Here is a 13,482-nt window from a genome sequence, read left to right as displayed (position 1 = left end):
TTAATTGAGAATGATAAAGGGAAAAAGATTCAATATCCAGGTCCAGTTCTTGGGTCCTTTGTACTCAGGCTTTCTACCATTCTACTAGGTTAAAATGTGCATGCTTGGCTTGGATGGCATATTTGATGGCACATGGCACCTCCCGTGGTACTTTCACCTCACAATGTTTTTAGACAGCTTTCAAAATAGAAGAGACTACAATGTAGTTAGGGATATTTGGGGGATCTCTGTGTTTTTCTTGGAAGGCTGAATCTGAAATTCCTTAGCCCACAGACTGAAGTTGATAGGATGGCACTGTGCTCAGCAAATGTGTTATTTAACTAGAGTGCTGTACGACTGCGATTCAGGCTGGCAATCATAAAGAAGCATACTTTGCCACCTTTGGGGTCAGACTATAATTTTAGAGAAATACTTTTTTCCTGACCTTATTCTGACCTGTCTGCCTTTGCTGAATTGAAGGGTTTTCAGCAAGCTGGGAAGATATCTTTCAGAAAAAGACCAGCTATTGCAACAGGGGAAGCCACAGGATGCAACCTTTTTAATTACTGTGAATTGGACTTTTTCTTTTCTTTCTCTCTTTTCTCTCTTCAGAAGATATCCTCCTCTTTCTGCCTTCTTCTTTCCTCCACGCCCTTCTACCCCTGCTCAACTTCTACCACTTTCATTTGCACACTATTGGTTTGTTCTTTTGCATCATTGTTGAACCCAAGATTTCCTCTGCAATGAGTATTGGCTGGTGTCTGAAATGAATCACTTATATGATAATTTGACAGTGTCTACACTCAGGATTCTAGCATGGTTGGATAATTTATTTCTGATAGCTAATACAAGTCAAATGTCATTTCCTTGGTATTTTATTCAAAGCTAGACTATTATTTTCATCCATTCCAATGAGGACTTTTGTTATTTTGAATGCCTATTGAGTAGGCTTAGTCAAAGATCAAAATCACCTCCTCAAGGAATATCATTTGTACCTCATCCAAAGTTACTTGGGTTTTCTTTTTTTTCTTTTTTGTGATGCTCTGATCCTATTGCATTATAGCTTTCAAGGTGAGAAATTAGTTTCCTCTGCTAGGCTATTTTCTTCTTTGTGGTAGCCCCAATATTTTGTATATCTTTATATACCCCTTAGCATAGCTCTTGGAGGATAGTAAGAGATCAGTAATTTGATGCAGTCTTGGAAGAATTGATGTTCTAGCTCATCTAAATAATGTCTATTCTAGTTATCCATTGCTGTGTAACCAACTACCCCAAAACTGAGGCTTGAACAGCCATTTTATTTTTCTCACAATTTTGTGGGTCAGAAATTTGGGAAGGACACTGCTGGGTGGTTCGTCTTCAAGCCATGCGGTGTCAGCTGGAGCTAGAATATCCGTTTTCAAGACAACATCTTCACTCACATATCTGGCATCTCAGTGCTCCTTGGCCTACCCCTCTCCACAAAGCATCTCATCCTTCAGGGACTCTCCACAGGACCTGGGCTTTATGCCACCAAGATAGCAGCCTTTTTATATGGCAGCTCAAGGCCCAAAGGTCTAGTGTCTAAGAGGCCAAGGTAAAAGCTGTAAAAAAAGTTTTTACTTGTGCTGGCCTTCGAAGTCTCAGAAATGATACTTTAGTCACATTCTATTGGTCAGGCAAGTCAGTAAGGCCAACACAGATTCAAGGAGATAAGTCACAAAGCATTTGCAATCATCTTTAATCTGCCACTATGACAATACTAGTAATTAGTGCAATTATCATTTATAAGTGATGAGCAAAAACTAAATGTCCCATTCTGCTCAGTTCAGTGTAGAGAAGTAGAAACTTTAAATATTCTGCCAGTTGTCAAAATGTGTCAGGTGCTGTAAACTGGTTTTTTTGTTTGGAAACTTAGAAACCGTAAATCAGATTTGTATTGAAATATGCAAAGAGTAAAAATTGTTTATCACTTATTTAATTTGTCTTTAAGATATTATCAAAAAAGATACATCGGAATGTATCCACATGTTTGTGTATCACCACCACTGGGAGCATATAGGTAAAAGTTCTTATGTATGTATGGCCTTGCCTTATAATAGAGTTCAAACTAGTCAATGGAGGAGGAATAGTGGAATTTAAAACAATCACTATTTGATAACCAACACTGTAATAATTATTTTAGGCAAGACATTATTAATGGATGCTAAAATTAATGAACAAAAGTGTGGATGTTTGCACAATCTCAAAGACTTTGGATATTTACATAGTCTCAAAGTAACTTCCCACAGGATACAGGAGACTAAAGAGGAATGGTAATTAAATGCAGCTATGGAAACCTGGATTGGTCCTGGACTAGATAAAGACATTGGAGGGATAATTGGTAAAATTTGAACAAAATCTGTAGAGTGAATTAGTTATTATATCAAAGTTGATTTCCTGAATGTGATAACTATATGGTGGTTGCATAAGAAAATGTAGTTTTTGGGAAATATACGTCACAGTATTAAGAGGTAAAGGGGTATCATGTCTGCATCTTACTCTCAAATGTTTTTTAGAAAAATTATCTCTAACTATAGGTAGACATAAAGCAAATGATAAAGCAAGTGTGGTAAAAGGTAACCTTAGGGGCGTCGGAGTGAAAGGTATAGGAAAATTCTTTGTAATGGTTTCAAAACCTTTCTGTACGTCTGAAATTACTTTTTAAAATCTGAATATATGCCCCCATTTAAGTTTTTTAAGTTCTGATCTCAGCCAGACTACAAAAGGGAGTAGAATTTGGAAAGGCAGTGGGAAAAGGAAGCAGAGTCCATGCTAGAACAGCAGAACCAATGGTGCAGGCTTGGGACCGAGAACCCGACCTTCATGAGAGAAACAGGAGCTGGACCTGACTAGAGAGATGACGCACGCTGTCAAGCAGCAAACTTATAAGTTTGCATGGATGAATGGGGACAGAGTATAAAAGGTGAAAAGCCTACAGGGGAGCTGTTATTTTATGCAGAGGGAGGTTATTTTGTGTAGAACTATTCTACTTTCGGTGTGTGGAAAAGGATGTTGTCTTAGTCCATTCAGGCTGCTATACTAAGGTACCACAGACTCAGTGGCTTAAAAAACAATGGAAATTTATCTCTCTCGGTTCTGGAGGCTGGGAAGTCCAAGATCAAGGTGCCAGCATGGTTGAGTTCTGGTAAGGGCCCTCTTCCTGGTTCTTAGCCAGAGTCTTCTTATTCTTTCCTCATGTGGTGGAAGGGGACTAGCAAGATCTCAGAGCCTCTTTTACAAGGACAGTAGTCCCATTCTTGAGGGCTCAGCCTTCATGACCTAAGACCCTACCAGAGGCCCCATGTCCTAATACCATCACGTTAGGCATTAGGATTTCAACATATGAATTTGGGAGGACACAAACATTTAGACCATAGCAACTGTATTAAGCAAATTTATAGTATAAAAAGATTTTAAGCATAATAAGCACTTAGAGAATTCCTGTAGAACAATGGTTTAGAAACATCCATCCATTCGATCATTTGTAAGCTCTGGCCTGCATTTCTGTTTATAGAGCAGGACCTCTGAGAAACATAGCTCCTTTTAAATATATATTAATTCAGACCCATTTCCCACAATAAACGAAAATTGTGTGGGTTTACTCTATGAAGCTCTTCAATTATTTTTTTTTTTTCTTGGTGAGGAAGCTTGGCCCTGAGCTAACATCTGTTGCCCATCTTCCTCTTTTCGCTTGAAGAAGATTACCACTGAGCTAAGATCTGTGCCAATCTTCCTCTATTTTGTATGGGGGATGCTGCCACAACGTGGCGTGATGAGCGGTGCGTAGGTCCACACCCAGGATTCGAACCTGCAAACCCCGGGCCACCAAAGTGAAGTGTGCGAACTCAATCACTATGCCACTGGGCCAGCCCCAGTGCTTCAATTTTATAAAGACATCTGGGGACATTAGAGATGAAATCAGAAACATATTTAGACCCCTGTAATTCGGAGTTGTGAGAGAACCACACCAAGCAGGAAATCTTCTAAATCAGGGACTAACCTAGCAAAAGTTTTTGATTGTTGTGGAAGACAAAGCTGAACACGAAGACCCACCACTACATTTACTTGAATGCTCTAATTACATCTTTGGGGTAGATTGATTTAATGACATATTTATAGTGGAAAAGACTTATGTCACCATTTCTGTAATTCTCAGTAGTGACACCTAGATTTTTTCTCTTTCCCTTTCCGCCTTATCCCTTCCTATCCTGCTTTACAAATATTCACTGTTTCTTTAAGTCACATTTAATTAAGGGCTTTTTTTCTTTTGTTCCTGTTGTCTCATGGTGGTAGCAGGTTAATCCTGAATTTATAATAAATGCAAATGGATTAAAGAAGATCATGAGTTCAAGATTATTTTAACTTCCCTGGCATAATTGTTAGTATCTCCATTGTCCCCTGGGATATGTAGGATTACATCAAATAAGCTGGTCTCTGTAACTGAACACATTAACTGTAAATGTGACTATCATGTCTTCACCAGAACCCTTTAGGTATTTAATTTGCTTGTGTGTAATAGATTGTCAGAGCAGTAAAGGTGAGACAAGTAATGTAAATGATGTAATGACGGTAATTATCGGAATGAATGGATTGGAGTGTTATTGCAATGTGATATTGTGGGAAAGAGTACGATATAGATAACCCATATAAATTCCCATTTTTAGCTTTATTTCCTTACACATTTTTTCTGAGACATTTAAAGTGAAAACAACATAAATGGGCATTCCCATTCTCTCCTTTATCTCTTCCCGTTATCCTTTGTCTGTTGCATTACTAAAACCAGCAGACCCCACAAGAAGCCAAATTTCTCCCAAGAAAACAATGACTTTACAGAATCAGAATTCTATCAGTGTCTCATGATTTATGGCATCCAAATATTTGAACTGGAAGTCACTTTGTAGATTGACTAGTTTATTCCCTTCATTTATTGACTAAAGAACTGAAAACCCAGCAAGGTTAAATGACTTGCTAAAAGTTATGCAACCTGGTATTGCTGAGTGAACTGCAACGGGATGGAACTGGAGCCTGGAACCAGCCCTCCCACCTCGGGGGAGGAACTGAGGAACTGAGCAGTTTACACCAGCTGCAGGTACTGGAAAGGGTCTTTGTGACAGGCCAGAGCAATCCCTGAAGGAAACAGCAACAAGTCAGGAAAGACTTTCAGTTTAGTTTGAGTGGGGACTGGAGAAGAAACAGTCTAAGGATTGTTAATCTTTAAGTATTGGATAATACTTAAAAAGTCCAAACAGCTGTTTAGCATGAGAGTAGAAGGATTGGGCTATGTGGCAGATGTCTGTCCATGATGAGAATGGAAAAAACACAGCAGGATCCCACTGAGGGACAGGTGTGTTAAGGCGGTGGTTAAAACAGGGATTTGGGCCCAGAGGAACGAGGTCAAAGGCAAGTATTAGAATTGACACCTGAAGAAGAAACAGGAGTTTGAATCCTGGGTGGAGCTCTGACTAGGTTGAGATGATCTGACAGTGGTGAGAACACTTCCAAACAGACTTTCCACCCAGCAGTTTCCCTCAACTTTTGTGCTCCGTCCTGATTCAATCACTTCAGTCGAGTTTCACTGTTGATTAAAGTAACGAACAGCCTAAGTCGGAAACTATTCATACATCCGCCAAAGAAAACAAGGAAATCATCAGAAGCGGAAATAAAACCACACATAATCCGTGCCTTCTGCATTACCAGAAAACACAGCACTAGAACTTCAAATTGCTTTGAGTAGGAAAACAAACAGCAAATACCCACAGAACTCCGCTGCAAGCCTGGGTGTCCCAGGGGAGGGTGGGAGCAGAGCGTGGGAGGAAAGCACTCCCAGAGTGAGAAGATCCCACACCACGTGCTCAATACTGACCCCAGGCCGAGACTGGTGTCCTCAGTTCTGGCTGTAGGGCAGGCCTTGAAAGTGGATGGCACTTGAGGTGGCTGCCGCAGAGAGGCAGTGTTTCTGGGGAGAAGGGGACAAGAGAAAAGGAAGGGTGCCATTCGGAGATGTGAATGTGGAGAGGAAAAAGAAGAGGGAAACTTTAAGATGCTATAGAAGTATAAGAGAACTATAAGACCAAACTTCCCCAGCCATCGTCCATTAAGGAGGCTCAACCAAAGATAAAGACCAAGATGGAAGAGTAGGACACGTGCAGGTGACATGATCTGATAAAGCAGAAAGAATGCAGCTAGAGAACTGGCAGGAAAAGGGAAGGGGGAGGAAGTTGCTTGTTGCATACGTAATAGGAGTGAGTCAAGGGACATGATTTAACTAGATGGTAAGGATAAAGTAAGACCAAAACAGAACAATCAACTCTATCAGAGAATCTGCAGGAGGTGGAAGGGAATGGGGCAGACAGGTAGGAGAGGGGGGTGACACCTCCCTGAGTGTACCCTTTAGTATAATTTTGACCTTGGGAATCATGTTAATGTTTTCCATATTCAAAAAATAAAATGAAACCAACAAGAAAAGGAGAAATTAAATTTGAATACTATCAGAAATAAATGAACTAAATTTCAAATGAATAGCATGACCACACTAAAGAGGAGGGAGGAACCAATCTAGTAACTTTTGAAAACGGTATTTATACTATATACCTGCATTCTAAAGAAAAATCAAATTGTGAACTCTTCTTCTTGCTATATTTTGTAGGGTAACAATTTTGTATGCATTGTAGAATCAAAGATATAAGTAAATATAATGATATTGGCTGCCTGTGTTCTCACTGTAGACAAAGGAAGACACAAATATTAAAAGGGGAAGACAGGAAGAATTCTGTGGGGGTTGGGTGTGTGTGTGTGTGTGTGTGTGTGTGTGTGTGTGTGTGTGTAGTGAGGAGGGGGAAGAGGGAAGAGAAAGAGATCCTTCCACTGAAAGGGACTATCTTCAATGACTCCTCAGTAGCAATTGGCACATGTTAACCCCCAGATCTTAGCTTCCAAATATTATTCCCCAACTAAATGGGAGAGGATTCCTTGGAGAAATGGTCAGTTTCAGAGACGGGGCAAAGAAAAAGCAAAATGAACCTGAAACAGTTCCCTAAGCCCAAAAAGGAAGAAAGTGTTTTAAAAATGATGAAAACATGTCAAAAAGACACAGCTTAAAGGACTTCACTTTCCCAAAGCTGGGGCAATTTGAGCATCAAAATAAATACTGACAATAATAATTTATAACAATTTCAATAATATAAGATACTGTTAGATAACGAAATTGGAAAAGCACTTCCTTGTGATAGAATGCAAACTCATAAATGTAGGTAGAATAATGGAGTGAGAAATCACCATTTGCAACCAAAGTTATCATTGATTCAGGCAAGATCCATCAATGGTTGCTAAAATAAGTAGATCAAAGTTTGATGAGGAATGGAATATTTTTATAGTCTCAAAGTATCTCTCCACAATTTACTTATTAATTACAAAAGGAAAAATAGTAACTTTAGAGAGATTTGACAGACCTCACCTTAACCAAGTGATCAAAGTTAACACGTCCAATAATGGGACACACAGACATAACGATTCTGTATGATGCACTGAGAAGCACCCAGCATCACTTTTGTGTTTTTCTTGCCAAGCGTGCAAGAGGAAACTTGAAAGAAATCCAAATTAAGAGACATTCCACAAAATGATTGGCTTTTACTCTTACAAAAAAAAGAAGAAAGAAAAATAAATCAACAGCGTGAAAGACAAAAGAACTGTTCCAAATTAAAGGATCTTGTATGAATAACAAATAGATGCAATGCATGATCCTGAATAGGACTCTGGACTGGAAAAAATTTGATATAATGACATTATTGGGACAATGGATGAAATTGGAATCAGGACTAAAGATTAGATTGTGGTATTGTATTAATGTTATATTTCCTGAATTTGACAACTGTGCTGTGGTCGTGTAAGACAATGTCTTTGTTATTAGGAAATACACACAGAAGTATTTAGGGATAAAGAGCATCATGTCTGCAACTTACTCTCAAGTTGTAGGGAAGAAATTGAAAGAGAAAGGATGAGATAGCAAATGTGGGGCACAGTGTTAACAAGTGATGAATCTGAGACAAGAGTATATCGGAGTTCTTTATGCTATTCTTGCAAATCATCTGTAAATTTGAAATTATTTCCAAATAAAAACTTAAAAAAAAAACTTTATGGGAAGAAACTGGAGGAAAAGTGTTAATCTGTGTACCACCCAAAACTCATACTATACTTTGAAAGAACTGATTTTCAGCTTCATACCCCCACTTCCAAAGATCAGGGAGGGTTGTAGTGAAGGGGTCCGAATTTGCCTGGGGGAGTGGGGTCAGGGGGTCACTGTCGCAGCTGTGGGAGAGTTAACTTGCACAGGTCAGGATTCAGGTTGGAGCCACAGCAGCTCAAGAGGACCCAGGTCACCAGATGTGGAGGGCGGGTCTCACGCTACCATTTCATACTCCTTCTGAAACCTAACGTGTTTATATTGGTTGCTTTTTTCCCCTTATTATTCCACTAGTAACCTAGTAACTGTATTCAACCTAGTCTTCTATAGTAACATATTTAACGTTCAGACACCCATATGGCTCTGAGGAGCAGAAAAATAGTAATTTTAAAAAGGTTGAGGGAGGAGCGAGGGGCTTTTTCAATTCTTAAATTTCTCATTATATTCTTATATTCAAAAGTCATTGATTAACAAGTTTAGTTTGCATTTGGAATTATACTTTCATGAATTTAACTGAGACTCTTTTCTATGGCCTAAACAAATATTGGGTTATGATACTGTGACAGGGCTTAATGAAGTGGATGAAGGCATTTCTTACATTTACATTTTCATAGAATGAAATAAACATTGTAAACTTTTTTACAGAACACTCTCACATCAGGCCATGATTTGATTTTCTACCAGTTCAGAATATCAAGTTTTGCATTTCTTTAAATGGTAATGTATTTTTGTGAACAAGTTGATAAGACAGAAGTTGTCCCTGAGATATTTATAATAGTACTTGGAGCAAACTTGTCAAAGATTCTTCTAAAAGATTGTTTTGGATCCTGAGGAGATATATTTAGTAACTGTATTGAATAAGTTGTCACACAACACAACATTTCATTGATTTACTTGTATTATTTTTGTATCTTACTGCAGGCAGAGAACTCAGCATTGGCTTTGGAAAATGAAAATCAGCGGGAACAGTATGAGAGATGTCTTGATGAGGTAAGGGGAATGGAGGGGTTCTCTCTAAGAGGCTGTACTATTTAGGATTCCCTTAATCAGATCTCAGTATATGTCTGTTTCCAGCCTCCAGAGAACATTAGCATTTCTCCTCCAAAGGAAAGGTGTAAACATGTGGACTTAGAGAAGGAGGGTCAGTCAATCCCCCTCCGTCTCCCCTTCCCTCCCTATTTCTGTGAACAGGCATCTGTAAAATCCCTTTTGGTTATTGTTTAATATTCTTGGGGCACAGTTGGGTGATGCTTCACTGTGTGATAAATTCCTTCTCTCCAGTAAGTGTGACTCCAGCCTGTGAATGAGAAGGGCTGTGATCGGCACGCTGCATCTCCAATTGGATGCCATTTCTGAAAAAGCAAATCCTTGATAGAGTGGGTGGGGATGATGTTCACAGCTGGCAGCCAGAGGGAAAAAATCAGTAGATTGAGAACAAGCCAAGAAGAGAAAGGGAAGTGAGGAAGAAAATTTGAACAGAATGGAAGAAGACAGGGCCACGTGCACGAGTAAACTCAAGAAATATTATTTGATGATAATGAAGAGATGAAGGCGAAGATGGTGGATGTTTCAGAGATCCTGAGAGGCAAGGGGAAAATTGAAGTGTGTGCAGGGCCCTTGTTCCCCTCTCAGCCATTCACTCTCACTCTGTTGGGGGCTATACCATCGATCTGTACCATATCAACCAGGCGGGACTGGCCATTCACCTCACTGACAAGCTGTCATCTGGGACTTTGTTGGTGATTGGAGTTATTAATTTAATGGGATGATGTTTTTAGGCTTCTGCCCAATACCCTAAAACTTACACATATCCTTCTAGTAGATTCAGTTTGAGAATTGTTACGATATAGCTGACAGATTTTAAGCAGATAAGAAAAACTACATTTAATCCTGGTGTCATTACCGTACCAGTGGAAACTAGCAATATATCTTCAGTCTTTTTCTCTTCACTAACAATTGGGAAAACCTTTTCCAACACACTCCTCTTGCTCTTTCTTACCCCTTCCCTCTTCCTGACACCCCTCCCTGCCCTGTCCTCATAAGGTGATGAATTATACTACTAAGAACACAGCCTCAAATCCCAGTTATGACATCATCACCTCCGCCATATACCTCTCTCCTCCTTTCAAACTGGAAGTGGTCTCTGTCCTCAGAGTTCCAGTTGTGCTTGGTATTTTCCTACACCAGTGGTTCTTAAAATCTTATCCCTGGACCAGCAGCATCAGCTTCACATGGGAACTTGTTAGAAATGCAAATTCTCGGGTCCTACCCCAAACGTACAGAATCAGAGACTCAGGTTGGGCCTGGCAGTGTGTGTGTCAACAAGACCTCCAGGTGAGGCTGATGTCCCCCGAAGTCTGAGAGCCACTGTCCTCATAAGACAGACCACTTTGTGTTACAATTACTTCTATGGGGTTGAAGAACCCTCAAAATGTCCCCAGAAAATTGTTTAATTATTTAATATTTTAACGGTTTACTATTTCCAGCCGTATACATTAGTTACTCAAGCAAAATGGTGCTTGCATTTCTCTGCCCTTACAGGACCTAAAAAGATTCAAAATAATCTTTACAGTGTCCAAAGTTAAAAGAATAACTCAAGTAAGTTGACATAAAGAGGGAATGATGACTCAGAGTCTAGTGCGGCCAGTTCAGCACATCTGACCCCTGTTCCCAAGGCTCTTGGTCCAATCAAAGTTTAGGGCAAGAGAGACAAATAGATCCAAGGATATTTAAAGGAATGAATATCGCCCTTGGGTGACAGGTATTGATCAGCAAAGGTTCGCTTTAACTTCCTGCACAGAAATTTCTGATGAGACGTAATCTCTATTCAGAAGTCAAATTTATGTGAACCACACCACAGAAACTTCTCATTTGTCACAATTCTCCCACAAGTCCTCCCTTCCCATCAGTTAGAAAACTTACAGCATTTCTTTATGGAAACTCGTAGTCTGTTTTCCATGTGTTCCTTAGGCCCGCGTTCTGAAGATTTCATCAGAATGTGTTGGGCAAGACATGTTTTCACCCACAAAATCATTTCCTATAAAGCTTCCACTGAAGATAGAATTTTTAGAGGGGGAGTCCCTCTGTTCTTAATTGCACAAATGAACTGTTGCCAAAGAGGTGATTTGCAACCAACAACCACCTCTGAGCAGTGCAAATGTTTTGTATTCATGAATACTGGCCCCTGATTACACATGCCAGTTGTTTTGTAACTAATTGCATGCGAGTAGACAATCTATTTCCATGCATTGTAAGAGAACACTCTCAAAGGGGTAGTTGAATGTAGTAATAATGCCAACTGGAAATTCTTTTCAAGGCTTTTTATACTAATTAGACAAACTAACAAGGTAAGGCCTCATGTAAGTTATTTCCTTGCTAGTGGGTTTCATAAAACACACACAGGTGGATAAAATGTAAATTTAAAACGTGCTTCAGTCCCTTTTGCACTGATTGTTGTTTTCTGTAAATGAAGAACATATTGAGGATTTGGGGAAAAGACTCGGAGTCAGAAATTCCCTCTGTGTGTTCCAAAAAAAGAGTGTGTTTGTTCAGAAGGAAGCAGAGCCACATCCATAGATACACATGCACGTGGGCTTACTAGGCATGCACATGCACACAAGAGTGCACACAGAGACTTCACCATCACCCCTGCTGTTACCTAGCTCCCCATCTCCTTACCTTGCAGTACAAAGGTAAAGCCAAGGCCCAAACTTGACTTTGCTTGGAGAATTGGAGGTTTTCATGTTTGAGTCTAGTTTCTTTGTCTGACTGTTTGACAGTTTGCTTGCCAGCAGAGAATTGCTGTTTATTCTCAATATTGCCTTGGCCACAGGTCCTTTAAGACTAATTTATTCCCATGTGGAGAAGTATAATGATATACAAAATAAGTAAAATAACATCTCCTCAAACTGCTGCCTGGCATTTAGATGGATTCAGTTGTCCTACAACTTTATTGAGTGTCAACTCAAGGTGGAAGCTGGAAGCTCAAGGTGCCCCCAGCTAGTGGGAGAAGGGAAGGGAATGGTTAATTACAGAAAATTGAGGTAAGGGAAACTCACAGAGGAAATGAGCTGCCCTGGGGCCCTGGAGAACATCCAGCACAGTCACCAAAGGGCAGAAGGAGTGGTGGGTGGGCAGGCGTTGAAAAGCAGGAGGAGCTGGATGGAGCAGGTGAAGTTTGAGATCTAGCAAGGCAAGTGGTTCTCACCCTTGCCTGCATGTTGGGCTTACCTGGGGAGCTTTAAAAAGACTGCTGGCTGAGCCCCACCTCAGAGATTCTGACCTGATTCTGGTCTAGAGTGGAGCCTGAGCATAAATTTTTTAAAGTACCGCAGGGGGTTATAATCTTCAGCCAAGATTAGGAACCACCACCCTTAGGTTCTCTGAATGCTCTGCTATAAAGAGTATCTTCAGGAAGCGTCCATAAGAGGATGAAAGCTCCCCCAAACTTGGATGCGATGCTGGAAGAGCAATGGACCTGTGTGGAAGTTTTGGGTTATTTCCAATTCCTCAGAAGTGTCTGAGTGAGCAAAACATAAACCCTATCCCAGTGTTTCTCAAGGTGTGATTCTGGCCCCTTCTGCATCAGAAAGACGCAGGGCAATTGCTAAAAATGCAGATTCTCAGACAGCCCTTCTCAAGCAGAATGAGAAGTGGGGAAATTGGCAATTTTAACAAACTTCCCTGGTGCAGCTTTTGCACACAGAAGTTGGAGAACCTGCACTCTTTTTTAGACCAGAGTTGGGCCAGAGTCCCGTATAGTCAGTGAGGATGCCATGATCGAGCTCTTCTCTGACTTCTCTGTGCCCTAAACTTCAGAGCACAAGCCTGGGGAAAACTAGACCTTTGGATGTAGTCCAGAAAATGAAAAAGCACCAGAATTTCTTTCAAACCAAGGCTAAATAAAGGCAGAAGTAGGTTGTTAAGAACAATCCTTACCTTTCTCTCTGATTCCTGTGATATATGCCAAGACTGGACTGTGGAATCATTGTCAGGACTTTCTCATTGTATATCCCACATCTGAGCTCTAAGTAATCTTTAAAATCAACATCTTGATAGATGTAGATGGAAGATGATCCTGCTTATGGTTCTCACATGCTTCCAACACCCATTTCGTGAATGGACCATGAAATCGACAATCTACTTCCTATGTCTGTCCTAGAACGACCATGAGGGGCAGCACCTGTGTTCTATTCATCATTATTTCTCTAAGACCCAGCACAGTTCTTGTCCCTTCCTTGGTACTTAATGCACATTTGTTGAATGACTTAATGAATGCATGGAGATTATCAACAGCAAATTAA

General features: G+C 40.2%; 1 protein-coding gene across 6 annotated transcripts in view; it reads left to right on the top strand.

Annotated features, from left to right (window-relative positions):
* The window catches only part of NCKAP5 (NCK associated protein 5), a 916,311-nt gene that overhangs the window by 711,097 nt on the left and 191,732 nt on the right, over window positions 1–13,482 (top strand). For all 6 annotated transcript variants that reach the window (XM_046659632.1, XM_046659633.1, XM_046659634.1 and 3 more), the window contains one exon: window positions 9,101–9,169. In XM_046659632.1, coding sequence (XP_046515588.1) covers window positions 9,101–9,169 — 69 coding nt within the window. The remainder of the gene's footprint in view (window positions 1–9,100; window positions 9,170–13,482) is intronic.

The sequence above is a fragment of the Equus quagga genome, chromosome 4 (genome assembly GCF_021613505.1).
Source record: "Equus quagga isolate Etosha38 chromosome 4, UCLA_HA_Equagga_1.0, whole genome shotgun sequence".
NCBI lineage: Eukaryota > Metazoa > Chordata > Mammalia > Perissodactyla > Equidae > Equus > Equus quagga.
This window is presented reverse-complemented; position numbering and strand designations above follow the sequence as displayed.